A 24,046-nucleotide genomic window follows, 5' to 3' on the forward strand; every position below is an offset into this window, starting at 1 on the left:
TATCAAGTAGGTTCTGATGAATTTGCTGCCTTGATATACTGCTTCTCTTTATAAAGGGGCTTCAGTACTTTATAGTTTCAGTAATAAAATGCTATATTAAGTTTGTTGCCAGCCAGCCTCCTATTCAACATCCATTTCCTTTCTGACTAATACTTCTTGTAATCTGATAGCAGTTTTAAACACCTGGCAAGGAGTCAGTACTACAGGTATGGCAGCACAAGGTGTTCTGGAGGATAATTTACTTTGGAGTAAACATCCTATCTAAAATAGCCTTCAGGTAAGCTGAATTAAGGCTCTTTTTATTGCCAATTTAAGTAGAAGTTCAAGTTTGGAAATATAGAGACTGTTATGTTTCCATACACTGGAAGTTTTAAACACTAGAAGTTAAAATGAACATGAGTTTTGTAATTTTACTTATTTTCCTAACAAAGAATTTAGGGGAAAATGTGCTGAGGCCTATTTCCATTTTCTAAGACTTTTAATCCTAATACCTCCAGAATTATAGATAGTGAACTTGAGTAGCTATTCTTTAGGAAGGTGAAAAGCAGAAAAAAGAAAAAAAAAAAGAAAATCACTGGGCCTCAGAATCGCTAAGTAAAACTTTCATTTCCATTCAATGGAAAATTGTTAAAGTTTACTAAGGAGAATTTTATTAAAATCTGAATTCTAAGTACTTTCAGAAGTGTTCAAGATTCCCATTCCTCTAGTGCCATGATTAGCATTGCTCGGCTACGATAGCATGTATTTAGAGACACTGACCACCATCCCAGGATCCTAGGTTTCTAGAAGCATTATAAGGAAAACAAAACCATGTTATATATCCCTGGAGGTCCAGCCCCTAAGGAATTCCTTATACAATTAATCTAATCTATGACAAGTATATAATCACCCTGATTTTTAGCACTAGAAAGGATCATAGACCACAATCCCACTCCCTTATGAAAATATGAGAACTGACTCTAGAGATTAGCAACTGATTTGGCCAAACTAATACTGTAGTAAGTGGTCAGGATGGGACTGAAGTCTAGGTCTCAGTCTTTATCAGATGGTAAGAGGAAGGGAGAGGGGTGGAGGGCTGGCTCAAAGAGCCTAAATCTCTACTTTTAGTATATTCTGATTTTTGCTCTGGGAGGATTTTATCATGATTCATATACAACAGGGTAGCTACATTTAAGCCATCACAAACCAAGCTGCAGAAACAAGGTACCTGCTCTGGGAGCTTATATTCAAAGTTACAAGTGATAATATGGCTCAGAAGACATAATCCACTTGACTTTTAATATACTGGCCATTCATACCAGGTGCTGGATCTCATGGCAGGTTTAATGTGCTGATGTTGTATAAAAGGCATCTTTAACAATCCCCATTTCTCTCCTTCACAGAAGATTTTTGTTCAAGGGCTCATAAGCAAATCTTCAAGTCACAGAACGTTTATCTACTTGGAATTAAAATCTAAATTTGTTAGTTTGATGAATACATGTCAACTTTATATGAGGTGTGCTTGTAGGTACTATGAGGGATATTTAAGGGTACATAAGCCAAAAATGAAACAACCCCGTACAGATGTGAGGGTTGTACATACACAAGGATGCCCAGCTGAGGGGGTGAATAAGGACTTAATGAACCAGGGAATTTCATGAAAGTTCATGTTCTGCTGACAAGCCTTTTGCCCTGTCAGGAATCTGTCACCAAGTGGTGTAAAGGGGCACCTTTTTCTAATTCATAGAAAGGGGAATTATGTGGTGGCTAAGGGTCAAATCAGAGCTACAGCTGCCGACCTACACCACAGCCACACAGCAACACAGGATCCGAACCGTGTCTGCGACCTACACCACAGCTCACGGCAACACCAGATCCTTAACCCACTGAGCGGGGATCAAATCCGCAACCTCATGGTTCCTAGTCTGGATTTGTTTCCACTGCGCCATGATGGGAAGATTTGTTTCCACTGCGCCATGATGGGAACTCTGCCATCCATCTTTCAATAACACAAATCTGACAATATTTGTTACTAAATTCAATGGCTCTCTACTGCTTAAAGGAAAAAACAAGTTCAGGTGATGTCCAAGATCATATTTGTCTGACATACTTTTCCTGCTTTATCACCTACTATTTCCACTTGCAGATTCTTTCTATTCATATTTCAACCTTTAATTGAATCTAGAACATACTATGTTCTTTTATGCACCTCTGCCTTTCTATATGTCAGGGATGCTCCCTTTCCAAGTCCTTCTCTACTTGGGAAACTTCTATTGACCTATTAAAACTCAGATCAACTATTCCCTCCTTCAATTCCAGTAAACATGGGTTACTTCCTCTTCTTTCTCCTATAGTATTCCTCACATCATTATGTCATGTCACATAAACACATATATAGAACTTAGTGTTTATGTCTTTCCCACTTAACTCTAGATCTTATTCACAATACCCAGGAAGTAACTTTGAGTGAATAAAGAAAAAACATAGTTCTTAACTTCAAGTAGCTTCAATTTCTGTGAAGTAATCTTCAAGAAGTACATCAAGGTAACTAAACATAATAACTGTAAGAAAAGTACACATGCACACGAAAAAGATGTCTCATATCTGCTGTTTACTTTGCTAAGTTATTGTCCACAAGAGCAGGCAAACCTTTATCAAAGATTCAGATATGTCAAAGGGAATTATGAAACATTTAAAAGACTTTTCTGTTGAAGAGTATGATCAGTACTTCGGGAAGAGTTGAAAGATCTGGTTTCTGGTCCTGGGTTTGTCACTTATTTGCTCTGGGGCTTCAGACAAATCTACAGCTTTTGCTTGGCTCTAGTTCTTCTGCTACAGCAGTATTCCCATAGAGTTATGTACCCAAATAGATAATCAATCCCCCCATAAGTTTAGAATTAGTGTCACTTTAGGAGTTCCTGTTGTGGCATAGCAGAAACGAATCCAGATAGGAACCATGAGGTTGCGGGTTTGATCCCTCGCCTGGCTCAGTGGGTTAAGGATCCGGCATTGCTGTGAGCTGTGGTGTAATTCACAGATGCGGCTTGGATCTAGCGTTATTGTGGCTCTGGCATAGCTGGTGGCAACAGCTCCGATTAGACCCCTAGCCTGGGAACCTCCCTATGCCACGGGTGAGGCCCTAAAAAGACAAAAGGCGAAAAAAAAAAAAAAAAGAAGTGTCACTTTAGCAAATGTTAAATTGCATTTTTGTTTCATTACAATTACTTAGAATCAACACATAAATTATCCATCCAACATTAATGGCCACTGATTCAGTGGACATATCGGTTGCTTTGTTGTACTCCAAAAAACACAAAACCTGGTTTCTGCCATAGAGAATCTTAAAGTTTGTTTGAGGGGATAAGAGGCAGCTGCTTATGTTAAAATAACTGCAAGGAAAAATATCCTAAGAGCTAAAGGAGTTCAAGAAGAGAAGCTATTTCTGGGTGGGGTTATCATGATGATTTTATAGCAAAGCAGTGATTCCAGTAGGCTGTATAAGCAAAGAATACTTTGAAATTCAGGGGTACAGACACAGAATTTTATTTTACAAATAAAAACACACACCACAGCAACACCAGATCCAAGCCGCGTCTGTAACCTACACCACAGCTCATAGAAATGCTGGATCCTTGATCCACTGAGCGAGGCCAGGTATCGAACCTGTGCCCTCACAGATGCTAGTCAGATTCATTTCTACTGGGCCACAATAGGAACTCCAGATACAGAAATTTTAGAGTGAATACACAAGAAAGAGTGGAGAGAGAACAAAGATCTCAGATAAGAATAGACCAGCTGGCAATAAGAGCATGTTTTCATAGGGCAGTTTCTGATTAGGTGAGACAAGCAGACTGCAGGTATGTCTATAGGAGGTTGCTAAGGCCTGCAGGGCCCTGATTCACTTGAGATGGGAACACTGCTACTAGCTGCTCTCTAGAAGCACTACACAGAGAGCCTGAGGCCAGACCAAAAGGAGTCCAGTTCTAGGATCTTTGGTCCTACCACAGATGTGTTGTTAGGCTGGTCATATAAAGAGTCAATGCTGCTAGATTCTAGTACACCGATCCTGATTTTAGATTAAATTAAACAGTCAAAAGAGGCCTCATGTAGGAAGAGTACAGATATCCAGCATGGATATAACTATTCCTTCTGCTTACACTATGTAGGAGGAAAGAGAGAGAGAGCTCTAATCTCAGAAGGAATATTAATCAGCAAGAGAGAAAAGTAATTTAAGTCTCTCCCTTTATTAGCTATAATAGCTCAAGCACAATGAATAGAAACTTTCTCGAATTAATTAGTAAGGTACACTAGAAGGTGATTTTTTTTTTTTTTTTTTTTTTTTTTTTTGTCTTTGTACAGCCACACCTGTGGCATATGGAGGTTCCCAGGCTAGGGGTCTAATTGGAGCTGTAGCTGTTGGCCTACACCAGAGCCACAGCAATGCAGGATCTGAGCCACGTCTGTGACCTACACCACAGCTCATGGTAATGCCAGATCCTTAACCCACTGAGTGAGGCCAGGGATCGAACCCACATCCTCATGGATTCTAGCTGGGTTTGTTAACTGCTGAGCTATGATGGGAACTCCTGGAAAGTGATTTTTTTTAATGTCAGGCTGGCATGAAGACCTTGAGCTATTTATTAGACCCAGGAGGGCCTAGACTACAAAACAATTCAGGGCAAGACACATCGCTTTAGTAAAATAGAGATAAACTAAATTTACATGAAGTTAAAGCTTTTTGAAAAATTAATGGGAAATGTATTTGACCCTAACAAGTTGCTTTAGAAAGACTTTCTAAAGCTAGATTCATAAGATGACCATAAAAATCACCAGATTAAGTAAATTTTTACATTTTCAAGAAAAGGGTAAGAGGCAAATTCAATTATTATTTAGATTTGGATAAATTATCTGGTTACTGAGACAATGTAAAATTGTCTTATAGCAGCATCATCCAATACCGCACAAGTAAATATAAGTACTGAATAATAAAAGAAGGAAAGGATGAAGGGAAATAACATTTATTATCTCACTTAACCCTCAAAACAATTTCAGTCACATAGATGTCTTACAAATGAGCAAACTGAGGTTTGAAGAAGTTAAATAAACTAGTCTGAACCCACCTGAAAGAAAAGACTGAAAACTGTATTAAAAGACTACTCAACTGCAACATTAAAATTCTTTTGTTCCCTATTTTAGTGTCTCTCTTGAAAGTTGATTTCTCAAATCTTGATATTTGAAAAGCTATGATGGCCTCTATTATTTATAAAATGTATAGCTAACACCTGGCTCTTAGGTATTTTGTCAGTTTTACTTAATGAAGTAATCACTAAAAGAAGGATAACATCTAAATGCAAATAAACATTCAACCCAAATTTTACAGATATTGTCAGTAAATTCCTATCCAGGGAGGAAAAATGATGTATCTTATTTATCATCTCTGTTCTCAAGCACATGGCACATGCATAATGGGTCCAGTTATGGCTTTCATGTGCAAGTTTTTGTGATTTTTGATGTCCTGTTGGTGGGTCAAAGTTTCCCTAAAGTAATGAGGATAATTTGATATAAGACAAATAAATGAAGTGGAATCTGCTACAAATAACTTAAAAAACAAAAATCAAAGCAAAATAAAACAATAGCTATAACCAAAAAAGACTGCTTATTTCCTCCTGCACTGTGTTTTTCCATTAACTGGTAGCTACAGCCAAGAGGCCAAAGACAATGAGGTTCTGGCCACGGGGGAGCAGCAGACGGCAGAGATGGCTGAAGGATGCTGCCTGTTTCAGGCTCTCCTTAGAGGCTGCTCCCTAGTGACCACATTCCCCTTTCAGCTGGCGACAAACTTCCTCTTAGGCCTCTCCTGAGGACAAAAAAAAAGCCTCAATTCTCTGTACACCCTCTCCAGGGAGGGAAAATGGAGTAACTCAGAGGGGTATAAGGAGAGATTTCAAACATTAGGCCTCTGTAAGCATCTATGGAACAATGCTGACTAGGCAAAAGCACCAGAAAATACTTTAAAAAAGTAACCCCCCATCCCAGTCTTCTTATTAATGAGTGCTAGTATCATCTCCATCTCAATCAATTTTTTTTTTTACAATTTTTTTTTTTTTTTTTTTTTTTTTTTGCTTTTTAGGGTCACAAGTGTGGCATATGGAAGTTCCGGATCCGAGCTGTACCTGTGACCTAGACTACAGCTCACAGCAATGCCAGATACTTAACCCACTGAGCGAGGCCAGGGGTCAAACCTGCAATCTCATGGATACTAGCTGGGTTCTTTACAACACTGAGCCACAATGGGAACTCCACCCTTACAACTTCTCAATTGAAAAGAAAAAAATACTCATTGCAGTTAAACATTTTATGTTTCTAAAAAACAGTGTTAGCAATTTCCTCATTTCTGGCTCACTTGAATAAATTCTTATTGATATGGATACTACTGTATCATCAAATAAAATTAATTTAATGTAATATTGAATATACTACTCTCCTGTGAAGACAACAGAGTCAACAGTTTCATTTTTATACCGAAAGTGGTCATAGAGACACTCCAACTCTGAAAAAAAGGCTATGCCTATAGTAGGGTACACTGCTACACTGCTACAAGAGGGTTCCTCTATGATAAATGAGAGGAGAAAGTCTATTTTTCGTAAATGTATATTTTTCAGTTTATTAAGCATTTGCTAACTTAGTTCTCTGCTGAAGGATATGGCCTTGCTGAGGGATGAAATAATTAGCTACATTAGTGGTAAAGAATTGGGCCTGTAGGAGTCAGGCGACTGTGTTTCAAGTTTGAATATGTTCTACTATTTAAAAACCTATCAAAACCAGTTTCACCTTTCAAACATCATAGCACCATTTTTGTTCTCATAGAAGGAAATAAGACAAGAGAGATCTTATACTTTATGTGAAGTTTAATATGTCTTAAATTTCCTATTAATTTTAAGATTTTAAAAAATACTTCTCAAACAATAAGGCACCTGTGTGAATTACCTAAATATTCAGACCAACGCCTTCATTCAAAACAAAAAATGTGGAACAAATCGATCATGCCCAAGTTGAAAAACCTAGAACTACAAAGATGTGGCTCTGGAATAAATGTCTCTGAAGCTGTAAGAATACACTGATTATAATTAGGATCACAGCAGGATACCTTTCCCTCACCAAAGCATTATGGGACACAAAGCTGTAAGTCCAGGGATAGAATTTTCTGCTACTTTCTCTGTGACTGTTTTTAGAAAATCTGACATAGAAATTAATAAAAATGAATGTGCTTATATTTCAGATTGAATAAGGCATGTACTACATAAGAACTAGCAAGCTGGTACAATAATTCCTGGCACCAAATGAGTTTTTTCCTTTCAGCCAGACAGGACCTCATTGGCTTTGATTTTTGTTTTGCATTTCTATGTTACTACCATGAATTACTTCAAAGTGAGAAAGGCCTATTTATACCTTACTAACTGCTCTTCCACTTCACTCAAGTGAAAGATTTATGGTTTCTTTTCCTGGCTGTTTCCTGTAAACTGACATATGTACAGGATACCAGCCCTTGGTCTCATATCAAAAACTAAATTCTAGAAATGCTAGAGCAGTCAGTTAGCAGTAAATATACGTTCATTTCAATTTAATGGATGGTCGTGCCAATGAGATGCTAATAAAGATTATCATTTCAGTCAGGACTTTAAAGGTGAATGCACTTTACCTGCTTCTCAATCTACTTTCTATGTGGATCTCCCTGCTGTCTCTCCCCCACAAAGAGAATTAAAAAATTTAAAGGGGGAAAAAATCAAATATACATAATTCATAGTTGAAAAAAAAACAATGAGTAAATTTGAGATTTATTTTGGTTGTTGCTATTAGCTATGACGGCATGCTATACTAAACCCAATTCCACATGTAAACTTACCTACAAGCTCTGTGAGTACCACTGATGATCTATTACACATCAATCTCTTTGGTTTTAATGAAGACAGATAAAAATAGTAACAAGCAAAACAGAAGGGGGAGTCTCAGTCTGCTGGATAATTCAGAATGAAAAGAATCTACAACGTCTTAAGAAATATTAATTTCCCAGTACAAACCTGTATCAGTGGTATTGAAATGATATTTTTGTGTTGAAGAGTATAGTCCAATTTTTTCTTAAGAAATACATGTACAAAAGCTGCAAAATTATTTTAATGGCATTTTATTCTATAAATAAAAGCAGCCTAAGTAAAGAGTTGCTAAGGAGAGAAAAAATGTTTATCTGCCATACTTAAAATTTTCATATTCTCACAGAGATCTTGCTGTTCTTGTTGAGAATATATTTTTACTATTAAGGGTAAACTAGCTATCTCTTCTATGGTTTTTATGAGAGAATATTTGTAGACTAAGACAATTTTCCAAAAATCTTAAAAGATAACAAAATCTCTTTGCCAACTCTTTGGTACTTCAGAGTGCTTTTAGGATATCTTAATCTCATTTTTATGATCTCTATAAGAAAACAGTAGGGAAAGTTGTGTATCATTTCCATTTGATAGGTGAAGAAATCAAAGTTCAGTGAAGTGTGTAACTGGTTGGAAGCTTCTGTGTCAAGAAGCCCAAAAGAAGAACCTTCTAATTCTAGTTCAGTGTTTTCTCCTTTATATTATGCTACGCATCTTGAGAAATAATAGGAGCTAGGCAAAAACAATCAAAATATAATAGAGGCCAAGTGAAGTGTAATTTCATTTAGTGATTACTTGTCATACAGCATATATCCTGTTTTAATATTTCTTTCTTTTTTTTTTTTTTTTTTTTTGGTCTTTTTGCCTTTTTTAGGGCCTCTCCCTCGGCATATGGAGGTTCCCAGGCTAGGAGTCGAATTGGAGCCGTAGCCGCCGGCCTACGCCAGAGCCACAGCAACGTGGGATCTGAGCTGCGTCTACAACCTACACCACAGCTCACGGCAACGCCAGATCCTTAACCCACCAAGCAAGGCCAGGGATCGAACCTGCAACCTCATGGTTCCTAGTCGGATTCGTTAACCACTGAGCCATGACGGGAACACCAATATTTCTTAATATATAGTTATTTAAAACAGCTGGCATCAAGGAGTCTTTTTCACTACTGACACCCAAACCACCATTTTTCTTCCACCAAGGTATTTTGAAGGGAGTTATCTTACCTCTGCTCCTGAGTATGTATCTGTTTGGAGGACGAGTTCATTCAGATCAACCTCTTTACTAATTGGCATAGAGTGAAACTGCAGGTTAAATATTTCCCTTCTTGTTGCTGCATCTGGTAAAGGCACATAGATGATTCTATCAATTCTTCCAGGCCGCATCAAAGCCTATAAGGAAGATGGGGCAGTATAGATTATCCAAGCTCAGACTTGACATTCCTTCCACATGAAAGGTATACAAGGAAATACGATGTTTAGAATCTCATGAATAACTTACCAATCTCATAATTAGTAAATAAAACAAATACTACAGATTCTATAATCTATTTCAAAGACTCAAACAAATAAACAACATCAGAGTACTTTTGAAAATAGAAAAACAGTATTTCTGAAAGGCTTTTTGCTCCTCAACAACTGTCAGGTCAGTAAAAGATGGCTATTCTTTTTTAAGGAAATGTGTATATGACTTGTATTCACCATATCAAAAGATATTTTTTTGGTAACTTCCTGCAATAACTCTTAAAATATGTGCTAAGCTGTTTCAGAGAGCCCTCAAAATAGCACAGCTCTGATCAAATAATACTTCTAGAGCTGATGGTAGTCAAATGAATTTTCCTAATATTTTACTGGAGGCTAATGCCTAAATTATCTTAGGGCTAATGAAATCATCAATTCAGAAAAACATTACTGAGCATGCATTATATACCAGACATTGTTCTCGGTACTAGGAAATAGCAGTATCTATGAATAAGGTAGATATATGTAAAACTGAATGTTGTGATAGTTACACATGTCTGTGAATATACTAAGAACCTTTGAATTTTATTATTTCATTTTATTTTATTTTTTGTTTTTTGAGGGCTGCACCCACGGCATATGGAAGTTCCCAGGCTAGGGGTTGAATCAGAGCTGTAGCTGCTGGCCTACACCACAGCTGCAGCAATGCCAGGATCCGAGCCACATCTGTGATCTACAACACAGCTCATGGCAATGCTGGATCCCTAAGCAACTGAGCCAGGCCAGGGATCAAACCTACGTCCTCATAGATACTAGTGAGATTCGTCTCCACCAAGCTATGACGGGAACTCCTGAATTGTATTTTTTAAGTGGGTGAAAATTGTAGCATGTGAATTTTGTCTCAGTAAAAGCTATTTAAAGGGATATGGGCCTAAAGTACTTGTGTGTTAGGGGCTAGGGTAGCTTTTAGTTGGGGTAGTGAGAGAAAGCCTCTCTGAGGAGGTAACGTATGCAGATACTCAAAACCGTCACCCATACAAAGATCTGGAGAAAGAGCATTCAAGGTAAAGGGACCATCAAGTGAAAAGACATAGATCATTGGTACATTATAGGGAAAGGAAAAAAAAAAAACCCCAATGTATTAGAAACAATGAATAAAGTGAAAAGACACAGGAAATGAGGTTAGAGAGATAGACATGTGCAGATTATAAGGCCTTAAACAAGGTGGTAAAGAGTCTGGATTGAATTCTATTTGCAATGAGAAGCAATCAGAAGGTTTTAAATAGGAAGGTAAAATGATAAGATTTACAGGAAAAGATCATTCTTATGGGACAAAAAGTGCTTAACATATGCGTAATTAGAGTCCAAGAAGGAAAGAAAAGAGAAATGGGGTAGAAAACAATATTTGAAGAAAAAGCTGAAAATCACCCAACTGGTAAAAAATGAATAAATCATACAATTTGGAAGCTCAGTGAACTTCAAGCAAAACATAAATCAACCATAATAGAAAAAAATAAAAACCAGAAAAAAAAAAAAAAGATTTCAAGCAAAAGAAATACAAAGAAAACCACACATGAACACATAACAGTTAAATTGCTAAAAACCAAGGATAAAGAAAATATTGAAAGCTGCCAGAGGTGAATACAGGGAACAATGATTTGAATCACCAGTGACTCTCAGTCAAAACAATGAAGAGCAGAAACCAGCAGAATATCTTTAAAATGCTAAAAGAATAAAAACGTCATCCCAAAATTCTATTCCCAGTGAAAATATCCTTAAATAATGATGGGAAAAAAGTCATTTTCAGATAAAAGAAAACCAAGGAAATCTGTTTCCAACAGATGTACAGTACAGAAAAGGCTAAAGGAAGTTTTTCAGGTTGAAGGGAAATGACATGAGATGAAAAACTGAATCTTCAGGAAGAAAAAAAGAGCATCAGGAATGAAATACCCCCAAAATGTAGACTCTTTATATTGCCAAATACATTCTTTTTTGCTGACATAATCAGAAATAGTACTTAAATATTTAGGAGATACTCACTTACAAATGGTGAAAAACAGCACATTTCCATATTTGTACTTAAGAATGAATATGGACAATCCAGAAAGAAAGTGTGATAGAAGTAAATACATAAAGTAAAAAAGAACTCAGACATTAACTTTTTTTAATTATAAAAACTAAAACAAAACTCCCAGATCCTGAAAATGCAGCTGGGACCATACACAGAACAGTATAGAAAATATAAACATTGAAATCTCATATTTGCTCTGTGGGAATTAGTTCTTAGGAAACTAGCACCAAAAAATGATGATATTCTGTGAGTAATAAAATGTCCCATCTCTTACCCAGGAGTCTCACGTCTTTTGTCAGACTCTAGGAAACTGTCTCAGGCTAACTTGTTAGCTTTCAAATAGGGCAAAGTCTCAGAAACTTGTTCTATTTCTTGACATATATGTTGCTAATTAATAATGAAGACGCAAAATATAGAAAGCAAAACTGATAGGATTAAAAGGACAAATATATAATTCCACAATAATAATAGGAGATTTTAACACTCCTATTTTAGCAACTGATAGAACTAGAAAACAAATCAGTAAGATAAAGAGGATCTAATAAGATCGTCAAACATCTTAACCTAATTGATACTTATTAACAGGCCACTATACCCAACAACTATAGAATACACATTCCTTTAAAGTACACTTGGTATATTCACTAAAAGAGTCCATATGATGAGCCATAAAACAAAACTCAACAAATTTAAAATGACTGAAATCCTACAAAGAAGAATTTTAAGAATAAGTTAGATATGATTAAAAATAAGACATAGGAAAACCTCAAACACATGGAAATTAAACAACATATTTCTAAATAAATCATAGGAAAAAGAAGATACCAAAAAATTAGAAAATGTTTCAAGTTGAATGATAATGAAAATCTAATCTATTAAGATTTGTGGAATATAGTTAAAGCAGTGCTTAGAGGCAAATATATAACTTAAATGTTTATAGTAGAAAATAAGTCTAAAATCAAAGTTTCAAGAGTAAGTACAAGGAAGGAAATAATGAATATGAGAGCAAAAATTAATGAAATAGGAAACAAGAGAGAAAAATCAAGAAAGCCAAGGGTAGGTCCCTACAAAGATTTAAAAAATTGATTAAATGCTAGCTAGACTAAACAAGAATAAAAGAGAGAACAAATCACCAACATCAGAAATGAAAAAAGACCCACAGCCAATATAATACTCTAAGGAGAAAAGCTGAAGGCCCTCCTGCTAAAATCTGGAACAAGACAACTCTCACTGCTTTTATTCAACATAGTATTGGAAGTCTTAGACATAGTGATCAGAAAAACAAAATAAATAAAAGGTATCTAAATTAAAAGAGAAGAGGTAAAACTGTCACTATATACAGATGACACAATACTTTTTATAGAAAACCCTAAGGCCTCTACACACAAAAAAATTACTTGAACTAATTGACAAATTGAGCAAAGTAGCAGGATACACGACTAACATTCAGAAATAATTTGAATTTCTCTACACTATCAATGAGATATTAGAAAATGAATATAAAAAACAATACCTTTTAGAATCACACCCCCAAAATTAAATACCTAGGAATAAACCTGACCAAGGAGGTGAAAGATGTATATGTTGAGAACTATAAAACATTAATCAGGGAAATTAAAGAGGATTCAATGAAATGGAAAGATATTCCATGCTCCTGGGTTGGAAAAATTAATATTGTTAAAATGGCCATACTACCCAAAGCGATTTACACATTCAATGCAATCCCTATCAAATTACCCATGACATTTTTCACAGAACTAGAACAAAAAATCCAAAAATGTATATGGAACCACAAAAGACCCAGAATTGTGAAACCAATCCTGAGGAACAAAAACCAAGCAAGAGGCATCACTCTTCCAGACTTCAGACAATATTACAAAGCTACAGTCATCAAGACAGTGTGGTAGTGGTACAAAAACAGACATACAGACCAACAGAAGAGAATAGAGAACCCAGAAATAAACCCAGACACCTACGGTCAATTAATCTTCGACAGAGGCAAGAACATAAAGTGGGAATAAGCCAGTCTCTTCAGCAAGCGGTGCTGGCAAAACTGGACAGCAGCATGTAAATCAATGAAACTACAACATACCCTCATAAAAATAAACTCGAAATGGCTTAAAGACTTAAACATAAGACAAGAAACCATAAAACTTCTAGAAGACAACACAGGTAAAAACATTATCTGACATTAACCTTACCAATGTTTTCTCAGGGCAGTCTCCCAAAGCAATAGAAATAAAAACAAAAATAAACCAATGGGACCTAATTATACTTACAAGCTTCTGCACAGGAAACAAAACCATAAAAAAACAAAAAACAAAAAGACAAACTACGGAATGGGAGAAAATAGGTACTAGGTACAAATTACGCAACTGACAAGGTGCTTAATCTCCAAAATATACAAACAACTCATACAACTCAATAGCAAAAAGAAAACAAAGCAAAACCCAATCAAAAAGTGGGCAGAAGACCTAAACAGACATTTTCCAAAGAAGACAAATGGAAGGCAAGCAAGCACATGAAAAAATGCTCCGCATCATTTATTAGAGAAATGCAAATATACATATATATATGCACATGACTGTGTTACTTTGCTGTACAACAGAAATTGACAAAACACTGTAAATTAACTAACTTCAATTTAAAAATTTTTGAAAAAGAAATTTAAAAAGGGTTATCATCATAGATCCTAAAGATAGTAAAATGATAAGAGTATATTATAAACAATTTTATGACAATAAAAAAGAACTAAATTCCTTAAAAACATTCGGTTACAAAATGGACACAAAATAAAACAGCAAATCAGAATAGCTTTACATTTAATTTTTTCAATGGAACTGAATTCTTCAAAAAATTTAACCCATTATGACCAACCTTCTTATTAGGAAAAAATATAAGCTCAGATGGTTTCCCTTCTGAATTCTACCATAGAAGAAATAACATAAAATTTATGCTTTTTTTCCTCTTTACAGCTACACCTGCATCATATTGAAGTTCCCAGGCCAGGGGTCAAATCAGAGCTGCAGCCACGGCAACACCGGATCTGAGCCACATCAATGACCTATGCTTCAGCTTGTGCCAACACCAGATCCAAAGCCCACTGAGTGAGGCCAGGGATAGAACCCACATCCTCACAGAGGCAATGCTGGGTCCTTAGCCTGCTGAACCACAATGAGAACTCTGAGAAATTATACAATCACTTTAGAATATATGGAAGGGAATACTTCTAAAGTTGTTTTATAAAACCAGCATAATACTAACTCCAAAACCTCACAAAGACTTTATAAAAAATGAAAATTATGGATTAATGACACCTTCATAAACACACACCTAAAAATCCTTTAAGAATATTGGTAAACAGAATCTAACAATATATAAAATGGATAAAGCATTAAAACCAAGTAAGAATTATCCCAGGAAGGCAAAGTCAGTTTAACACTCAAAATCCAGTGAGTATAATTCATCATAGTAACAGAATAAAGGAGAAAATACATATGATCACTTTAATATGTGCAGAAAAAGCATGTGACAAAATGTAAAATCACTCATGATAAGAAAACTCTCAGCAAACTAGGACTAGAAGGAAACTTCAATATAATAAATGGAACTAAAAAAACCCCTATAGGTGACATCATAATTAACATAAAAATTCTGAATGCTTTCTATCTAAGATCAAGAACAAGGTAAAAAGTTCACCACTTCTATCAAACATTATAATAGAGGTACTATCCTTTCCAATAAGGCAAAACCAGGGTGAGGAGAGTATGGTGGAATGAAAAATAGAACTTGGAAGAGTAAAAAGTAAAACTATCGTCATTTGGAGGTAACATGGATTATTTATGTAAAACTCCTAAGGAATCTACAAAGCAACTAACAGCGAGATTACAGGATTAGGAAAAAAGTATTAAATGGAAAACTAAACAGAAAATGAAATTTAAAAAAATCTATTTCATGGAAACATATAAAAATACAAAAGATAGGAATAAAATTAACAAAAAATACTTCATTGAAAACTACAGAGCACTGCTGAGAGAAATTGAACACCTATTTAAACACACACACTATTTTCATTAGAAGACTAAAAAATTAAGATATTCTCTCTTTCCAAATTTATCTATAGACTCAGTGCAACTGCAATCAAAATTCCACAAGGACATTCAAAAAAATTAATAAACTAATCATAAAATTTATATGAAAATGCAAATGACTTAAATAGTGAAGGAAAGTAAAAAAAAAAAAAAAAGGAAAGTTGAAGGATTTACACTACCTGACTGCAAAACTTACAATGCTAAAGAAACAAGATGGTGTGATAAGGTCTGGAATATAGAAATATAGATTAATAAAACAGAATAAGCAGCCCATATTGATTTTTAAGCCTTTTAATGAGGAAAGTTAAGTATTTTAAGAAATTATTCTGCAACACCTAGATACTCATGTTTAAAAAAATGGACATTGACCCTTACCTCACCCTGTAGTCAAAAATTAACTTAAGATGGATAATAAACCTCAATATAAGAGCTAAAAGTACAAATTTCTAGAAGTACTGAAGAAAAAAATGGATAAACTTGTCTTTGTAAAACAACTGCTTTTACTCTTATAAAGATGCCTTTAAGGAAATAAAAAGGCAATACACAGATTGGGACAAAATATTCACAATAGGCATATCTGACAAAGAACATGTATCTAAACATATAAAGAACTCTTAAATTTCAATTATAGGAAAATAAACAACCCAGAGAAAATAGGCAAAAAAATTTGAACAGATCTAGATCAAAGAAGATACAGAGTTGGCAAGTAAGTATATGTTAGGTAAAAAGCTGCTCAACATCATTGGTCATCATCAGTTCAATGCAAATTTAAGCCACAATGAAATATCATTACATTCTCATAAGAATAACTAAAATTGAAGACACTAATAATACCAAAGATTGAACAAGGATATGGAGAAACTAGAATTTACACACTCTTAATGGGAACATACTTTGGAAACTGGCAGTTTCTTAGAAAGTTTAACATTCCCCACTATAACAATCCAGCAATTCTACTCCTAGGTATTTATTTAAGAGGAGCAAAAACACATATCCATGCAGTCTTGCACAAAGATGTTCACAGTAGCTTTATTTATTTATGTACTTATTTATATATTTATGTTTTTAAGTTTTATTGCAGTATAGTTGATCCACAATGTTGTGATAATTTCTGTTGTACAACAAAGTGATTCAGTTACACACATACACACATTCATCATAGCAGCTTTATTTACAATAGCCCCAAACTGTAAATAATCTAAATGTCTACACATTCATGAATGGATGAAAAAAATGTATTTACATGTACTAGAATACCACCTAGCAATAAGAACAAACTACTGATACACTCAATACCTTGCATGAGTCTCAAAATCATTGTGCTGAATTAAAGAAACTAGACATTGAAAAGTACATATTATAAATGCCATTTATATAAAATAATTAAAAATCCAATCTAGTCTATATTTACAAAAAGCAGACAAGTGGTTGTTTGGAGCCCAGGGTGGAGGGAAAGATGGATTGTCAAGGAGCAAAAGGAACCCTTTAGGTTGACTGAAACAGTCTATTATATCTTGTGTGCTCTCACAGGTTTACATATATATGTATTTAAATTAATTGAATCATATACTTTGTTGCATGTAAATTATAACCAAACAAAGTTGATTAAATGTGCATTTTCGTGCTGCTGGAGGAATTGGGTTTCTGGAGGAATCAGGTTTCTGGACTTCAGGCTATACTGCAAAGCTACAGTCATCAAAACAGTATGGTACTGGCATAAAAACAGAAAAATAGATCAGTGGCACAGGATAGAAATCCCAGAAACTAAACCCATGTACCCACGGTCAACTAATCAATGACAAAGGAGGCAAGAATATACAATAGAGAAAACACACGCTCTTCAATAAGTGGTGCTGGGGAAACTGAACAACTACGCGTATAAGAATGAAATTAGAATACTAACACCATACACAAAAATAAACTCAAAATGAATTAAAGACCTAAATGTAAGAGCAGATACTATAAAACTCCTAGAGGAAAACATAGGCAGAATACTCTTTGACATAAATCAAAATAGTATCTTTTCAGATCCACCTCCTAAGGTAATGAAAATTAAAAACAAAAATAAACAATTTGACATAATTAAACTTAAAAGCTTTTGCACAGCAAAGGAAATCATAAATAAAATGAAAAGACAATCCACAGAATGGGGTAAAATATTTGTAAATGAAGTCATCAACAGATAATTAATCTCCAAAATATACAAACAGTTTACACAGGTCAATATCAAAACCAAACAAACAGCTCAATCAAAAAATGGGTAGAAGACACAAATAGACACTTCTCCAAAGAAGACACAGAGATGGCCAGAAAACACATGAAAATATGCTCAATATCACTAATTATCAGAGAACTGCAAATCAAAACTATAATGAGGTATCGCCTCACACCAGTTAGAATGGTTATCATGAAAAAGTCTATAAACAATAAATGCTGGAGAGGATGCAGAGATAAGAGAATCTTCCTACACTGTCAGTGGGAATGTAAATTGATACAACTACTATGGGAAACAAAATGGAGGTTCCTCAAAAAACTAAAAATAGAGCTAACACATGCTCCACCAATCCCACTTCTGCGCATCCATCCAGAGAAAACTGTAATTCAAAAAGATACATGCACTCCAATGTTCACTGCAGCACTATTTTCAATAGCCAAGACACTGAGGTAACCTAAATGTCCATGGACAGAAGAATGGATAAAGAAGATGTGGTGCATATATGCAATGGAATATTACTCAGCAGTAAAGAAAGAAATAATGATATCTGTAGCAACACTGATGGACCTAGAGATTATCATACCAAAAAAAAAAAAAAAAAAGAAAAAGATACAAATGAACTTATTTACAAAAGAGAAACAGACTCAAAGACTTTGAAAACAAATTTATGGTTATCAATAGGGACAGGTGGAGGCAGGTAGGGATGGACTACGGTCTAGAATTGTCATGGAATTTATGATCAAAGGGGACCTGCTGTATAGCACAGGGAACTCTACCCAATATTCTGTGATAACCTATATGTGAAAATAATCTGAAAAAGAAAAAAAAAAACCTTGCATTTGTTAGGTTCTCAGTATTACAAATCAGTAAACTTCATATCTCTATCTGGAAAGACTATCTTAGTGGATTAAGCAGTTTGGGAAAAGTCACATGAGTGGTCAATAAAAGAAAGAATATTTTTATAACAAGCTGTGACAGGTCAAATTCTAATGATTTGGCCACAAATATGGAAGACAGGTATCACAACCATTCCAATTCCATAAAAATCTCTATTTTAAGAGTCCTAAACAGAATATTAAAACTCATGGAGTTGATACCTATTATCTTATACTAGTGCTTCATAAAATGCTAGAAGATGTAATAGGAAAAGGGGTTTTCTGGAATTCCCACTGTGGCACAGTGGGTTGAGTCTGCTGCAGTGGCTTGAGTTGCTACGGTAGCCTGGGTTTGATCCCCAGCCCGCTGCTGTGGGTTAAAGGATCCAGTGTAGCACAGTGGTGGCATAGGTCATAGCTGTGGCTTTGATTCAAACTTGCCCTGAGAACTTCCATATACTGCAGAAGTGGCCATTTAAAAAAAAAAAAAAAAGGGCAATAAAACAGAATTTTTTGGTTAGAATTTCTGATTATATTCATAACTGCATTTTAATCATGTTACTATGTTGCTTTTGAATATCATCATGATTTCAGGAAGTAGGAGTAATCATATATATACATATATTTGTATATATATGTGTGTATGTATATATAGATATATGAATTTTTTTTCCTGCTTTTAGAAAAAATTCTTTTCACCCAATGATTGGATTTTGATGAAAATAGCTTTGAGAAGAACTTGTCTAAGTTAGATTCTTATATATAAGCCAAACTTTCACATCTTAATGAAAAAAAAAAAGGGGTTTTCTTGTTAAATAAGTTAGGGAAACACTTGGGTAGAAAAAAAATTAAACAAGTTTCTATATGCAGGAATTTTTGCAGCTTATATTAATGAGTATTAAAAATCTCCAAAAGGGATCTTCAGTAGTATATAGAAATTCTATCCCAGGTTTTAATTATAGAACATCCCAAAAACTAATATCACATTTTCACTTTGGAAAAATCTGCTGTATACTTTTTCACATGTCTCAATACCTAGAATATGATGTTAATTGGTTTATCAAGTATCTATTAATTCTTAAGTCATGTACAAATTAGTAAGCAAAAAGTTAATTAACAAAGTAAATATAGTAATTTTATTTAAAAATGAATGCTTTAGTTATTTTTGGACTATTCTCTACATTTAACATTAGTTCATTAGGTAGAAATGACGCATGATCAGCTTCCTTGATATGTATTTTATCATAAAATTCAAAACTGTACTTCAATCATGGGAATTACTTCTTCCCTATTTTTTTTGGCTATGCCCTCAGCATGAAGAAGTTCCCTTGCTGGGTATCAAACACAAGCCACAGCAGTGACAATGCCAGATCCTCAGCTACTGCTAGGCTACCAGGAAATTCCAAGTAAACATATTTTTTCAAATTATTAAAAATATTATCTAAGATAAATAAAATTAATATTTATATACTCCTCAGAATCTATAGAGCAATTTTCACACAGTACTATATTTCATTTAATATTATTCTAAATTCTATGAATTAAGTATTCATATATCCCCATTAAGAAAAAGAAAATGAGGCCCAAGATCATACAATAAATGGCAGAAACTAAACTGAAATCAGGGGGTCTCTGAATGTTGAATCAGACCTTTTTTACTTTACTATCCTGCCAGTACAATATGATACTCAGCATCAGGGGACAAGAAAAAAAAAATCTTGTTCTGAAATATGATACAAGTATAAAAATTATTTAAAAATTTACCAAAATTATATAAAAAATTATCATCAAAAAAATTATAACACATCTACAGGTACCAGCCTCTATTTTATTGTTGCTGGGGATACAGCTGCAAATGGCTTGTTTGTTTTTTTTTTTTAAGTTGAAGTTATCCTTTTCACCTTTCTGGGAAAACTCATTCTAGGCTATTTTAAAATTTCCTTTCTAGTAGTTGAAAGAACAACACGGCAGAGGATATAGGGCATACACGTCATCTAAGTCAATGGAACAACACTCAGCATGCATCTGTACTTCCTGCCCTCCACCCCCACCCCAAGTTGTAGCTGTCCCTGGGCAATGCAGGTTGAGTACACTTCAATGATTATAACACTGTCTGGGCCAACAGCCAAACTAGGCTTTTTCTGGCCTGATCTTGTCAGTGAAAGTTAGCTTAAAAAAAACGGTAGGAAAGAGCTTTCCTTCCTGTAAAGCCCTGAATGAGTTAACACCCTTCCTAGAATTTCTTTAAAAATACTGTTCTGCAACATTAGGGTGGAAGAATGTATTTTGAATGACAGCATGCTCTGTTATTTTTAAAAAAACCATACAACAATTCTCAATGAAGAAATAAGCCCAGAAGAAACATTTCTGGCCGCAAGGTCATAGACACTGTAGTCTTACATTAACTCTGTTTAAAAAATTGTTGGGCAAACTGCCTTCACCAGAGAACTTATTCAAGACCTTGGCAAGTCTTTGTATCTCTAACAGCCTGTTCCCTCATGTGTGAAAATGATGGTCCTTTAATCAGAGAGGCCTATGTACTTCTGACAAGAATTCTTCTCAAAGTACACAAGATGAGAAAATACCCCACACAATTCTGCAAGTAATTCCATTGAGTTCAGCTGAAATCTGCTTGTGCACCCCAGACTAAGAATGACTCTATTAGATGACCTTTTAAATGGGCTTTCCAGATCCAATTCCATATACTATTTTACCCAAGGCAATGCCCACTGAATATATTAAATGCTCTTTATTGAAAATATACTACCATTGGCTCCTATTCATTTAAAATGATCATCAAGGGTGTGTATGTGAGTGCAGGGAGTGTATTTTTCTGTAAAGAAAAGCAGCACTAAGCCTTTACATTTTACTTGAATGAAAACATCAATATATCATGATTCACGGAGAAAATTGTTCCTGAAACTAGAGAAGAGAGGTGAATCCTTGATAACACTTCTGATTTATTTCAAAGAAATCTTGTGCTTCTTCTAGACATTTCCCACTTCCTTTAAATTCAACTGAAGAATAGGTATGTTAAAGGTAACTCTTAAATCTCTCTTGAAACTGTCACTTCTATTTCATCTTCTTTAAAATGATCATTCTAATTGCAAATACTGTAACTTCTCGTTTTCTAGCCATTTAATAGCACCTCAAAGGAAAAAGTCAAATTCAAGTATAGTGTTTCAGGCTTCTATAATTTTGATTTGAGTTTTCCAAGTTATATGCAGCCACTTTTCCTTTCTCACTCTGTGGGTCCAAGAGCATCTACGCAGTTACCGGTAGTGAAGCTTCAAGCTGCCTTCTGCATCTTTGTCCTCACACATAATTCTCTCTGCTCTGAATTACATTTTATCTCCTAGTCTGTTAGGCAAGCCCCACTTCTTATTCAACTTTCAGCTTAAAACTCTTCTCTTTGATACAACCTTCTACAACTCTTTCAATTTCTGTATAATTTGTAATTTGGCATACAGGTTAAAAAATGAAGGCAAAAGAATCACCCTAACTGGGTTAAAATTCTAGTTCCACTATTTTTTAGCTGTGTTTAAATAAATCATTTAAACCTCTTGGTACTTTAATATCCTTAACAGTGCTAGTATCTACTCAGAAGATGACTGTATGTATTCAATGATACAATCCATATAAAAGGCTCAGCATAGTGCTTGGCACATGGCATGTATGTTTCAATTCAGATGCTACTGTCATCGTTACCGTTCCTGTATAATTATCCCAGTACTTGAACACACTCCTTGAATATATGGAATGATAGTTACCCTTTGATCCTCATACCTGGCATATGGTAGACATTAATGTTCTTTGAATGATGAAAGAATAAATGTCCCAAAACCAGGAGGTTAGAATAATGGGAGACAAGTCAGATTAAAATAAAATTTCAATGTTAAAATTTCAATGTTCAATTCTTCCTGTGGTATAGTGGATTAAGGATACAGCATTGTCATCACAGAGGCTCAGATCACTGCTGTGGTGTGAGTTCAATTCCTGGCCCAGGAACTTCCGGATGCCAAGGGTGAGGCTGAAAAAAAGAAAGAAAGAAAAAAAAAAAAAAAAAAAAAAAAAGGCCACTACTTAACAACTCTCTACTTGCCTCTTCCTCTCCTGGCTTCTTTTCATATATGGCCTTGGACAGGTTCAATTCATACTCTTTTCATAATAGAGAAAGAAGACATTAAAGAACTATGCTTGCTTTCTTCTTCTTCTTCTTCTTCTTCTTTTTAATCTTTTTAGGGCTGCATATGGAGGTTCCCAGGCTAGGGGTCAAATCTGAGCTATAGCTGCCAGCCTATACCACAGCCACAGCAACGCAGGATCCAAGCTGAGAGTCTGCAACCTACACCACAGCTCATGGCAATGCCTGATCCTTAACCCACTGAGCAAGGCCAGGGATCAAACCTGAGTCCTCATGGATATTAGTCAGGTTCGTTAACCACTGAGCCACGATGGGAACTCCTGCTTGCTTTCTTCAATAGGAATCTGATAAGGGAATCATTAAGAGAGAAGGCCCCATGACACACCTGTATTATTTATTAAATATTTTCAGATAAACACAGTTGACTTCTGGAAATGTTTTCTGTATTGTTTGATTTGCATTTCTCTAAGTGCCTGTTGATCATATATTTCTTCTTTGGGAATGTCTATTCAGGTATCAGCCCATTTTTTGGATTGGGTTATTTGTTTTTTTTTTTATATTGAGTTGTATGAACTGTTTGTACATTTTGGACATTAACTCCTTGTTGGGCTCATCTTTTGCAAATATTTTCTCCCATTCTGTAGGTCATCTTTTTGTTTTCTTAATGGTTTCCTTTGCTGTGCAAAAAGTTTTAAGTTTGGTTAGGTCCCATTTGTTTATTTTTCCTTTTATTTCTTTTGTCTTGTGAGAATGATCTAAGAAAATATTGCCATGATGTATGTCAAAAAATGTCTATGTTCTCTTCCAGGAGTTTTATGGGGTCATGTCTTATATTTAGGTTTCTAAACCATTTTGAGGTTTTTCGTTTGTTTGTTTGTTTTTGTATATGGTGTGAGGGAGTGGTCTAATTTAATGAATTACATGTGGCTGTCCAACTTTCCCAACACCACATGTTGAAGAAACTGTCTTTTCTCCATTGCACATTCATGCTTCTTTTGTTATACATTGTGACCCACAGGTATGTGGGTTTATTTCTCAGTTCCTTATTCTGCTCCATTGATCTATGTGTCTGTTTTTGTGCCAATACCAAACTAATTTGATTACTTTAGCTTTGTAGTATAGTCTTAAGTCTGGAAGGGTTACATCTTCAGCTTTGGTCTTTTATCTCAGAATTTCTTTGGCAATTCTGGGTCTTCTGTGATTCCACATGGATTTTAGGATAACCTGTTCTAGTTCTGTGAAAAATGTCATGGGTATTTCTTGATAAGAATTACACTAAATCTGTAGATTGCCTT

The 24,046-nt window shown here is 35.0% G+C and overlaps 1 protein-coding gene across 4 annotated transcripts in view; it reads right to left on the minus strand.

Moving 5' to 3' along the window:
* AFG2A (AFG2 AAA ATPase homolog A) overlaps nt 1-24,046 on the minus strand; it is a 324,349-nt gene that overhangs the window by 57,162 nt on the left and 243,141 nt on the right. For all 4 annotated transcript variants that reach the window (XM_084970684.1, NM_001177913.1, XM_084970685.1 and 1 more), the window contains 1 exon segment: nt 9,122-9,286. In XM_084970684.1, the coding sequence (XP_084826810.1) occupies nt 9,122-9,286 (165 nt within the window).

Source organism: Sus scrofa, chromosome 8, assembly GCF_054392235.1.
Source record: "Sus scrofa isolate SSC_HxYL_T2T_F1_AM1 chromosome 8, Sscrofa_HxYL_maternal_Yorkshire_Landrace_v2.0, whole genome shotgun sequence".
In the NCBI taxonomy this organism is placed as follows: domain Eukaryota; kingdom Metazoa; phylum Chordata; class Mammalia; order Artiodactyla; family Suidae; genus Sus; species Sus scrofa.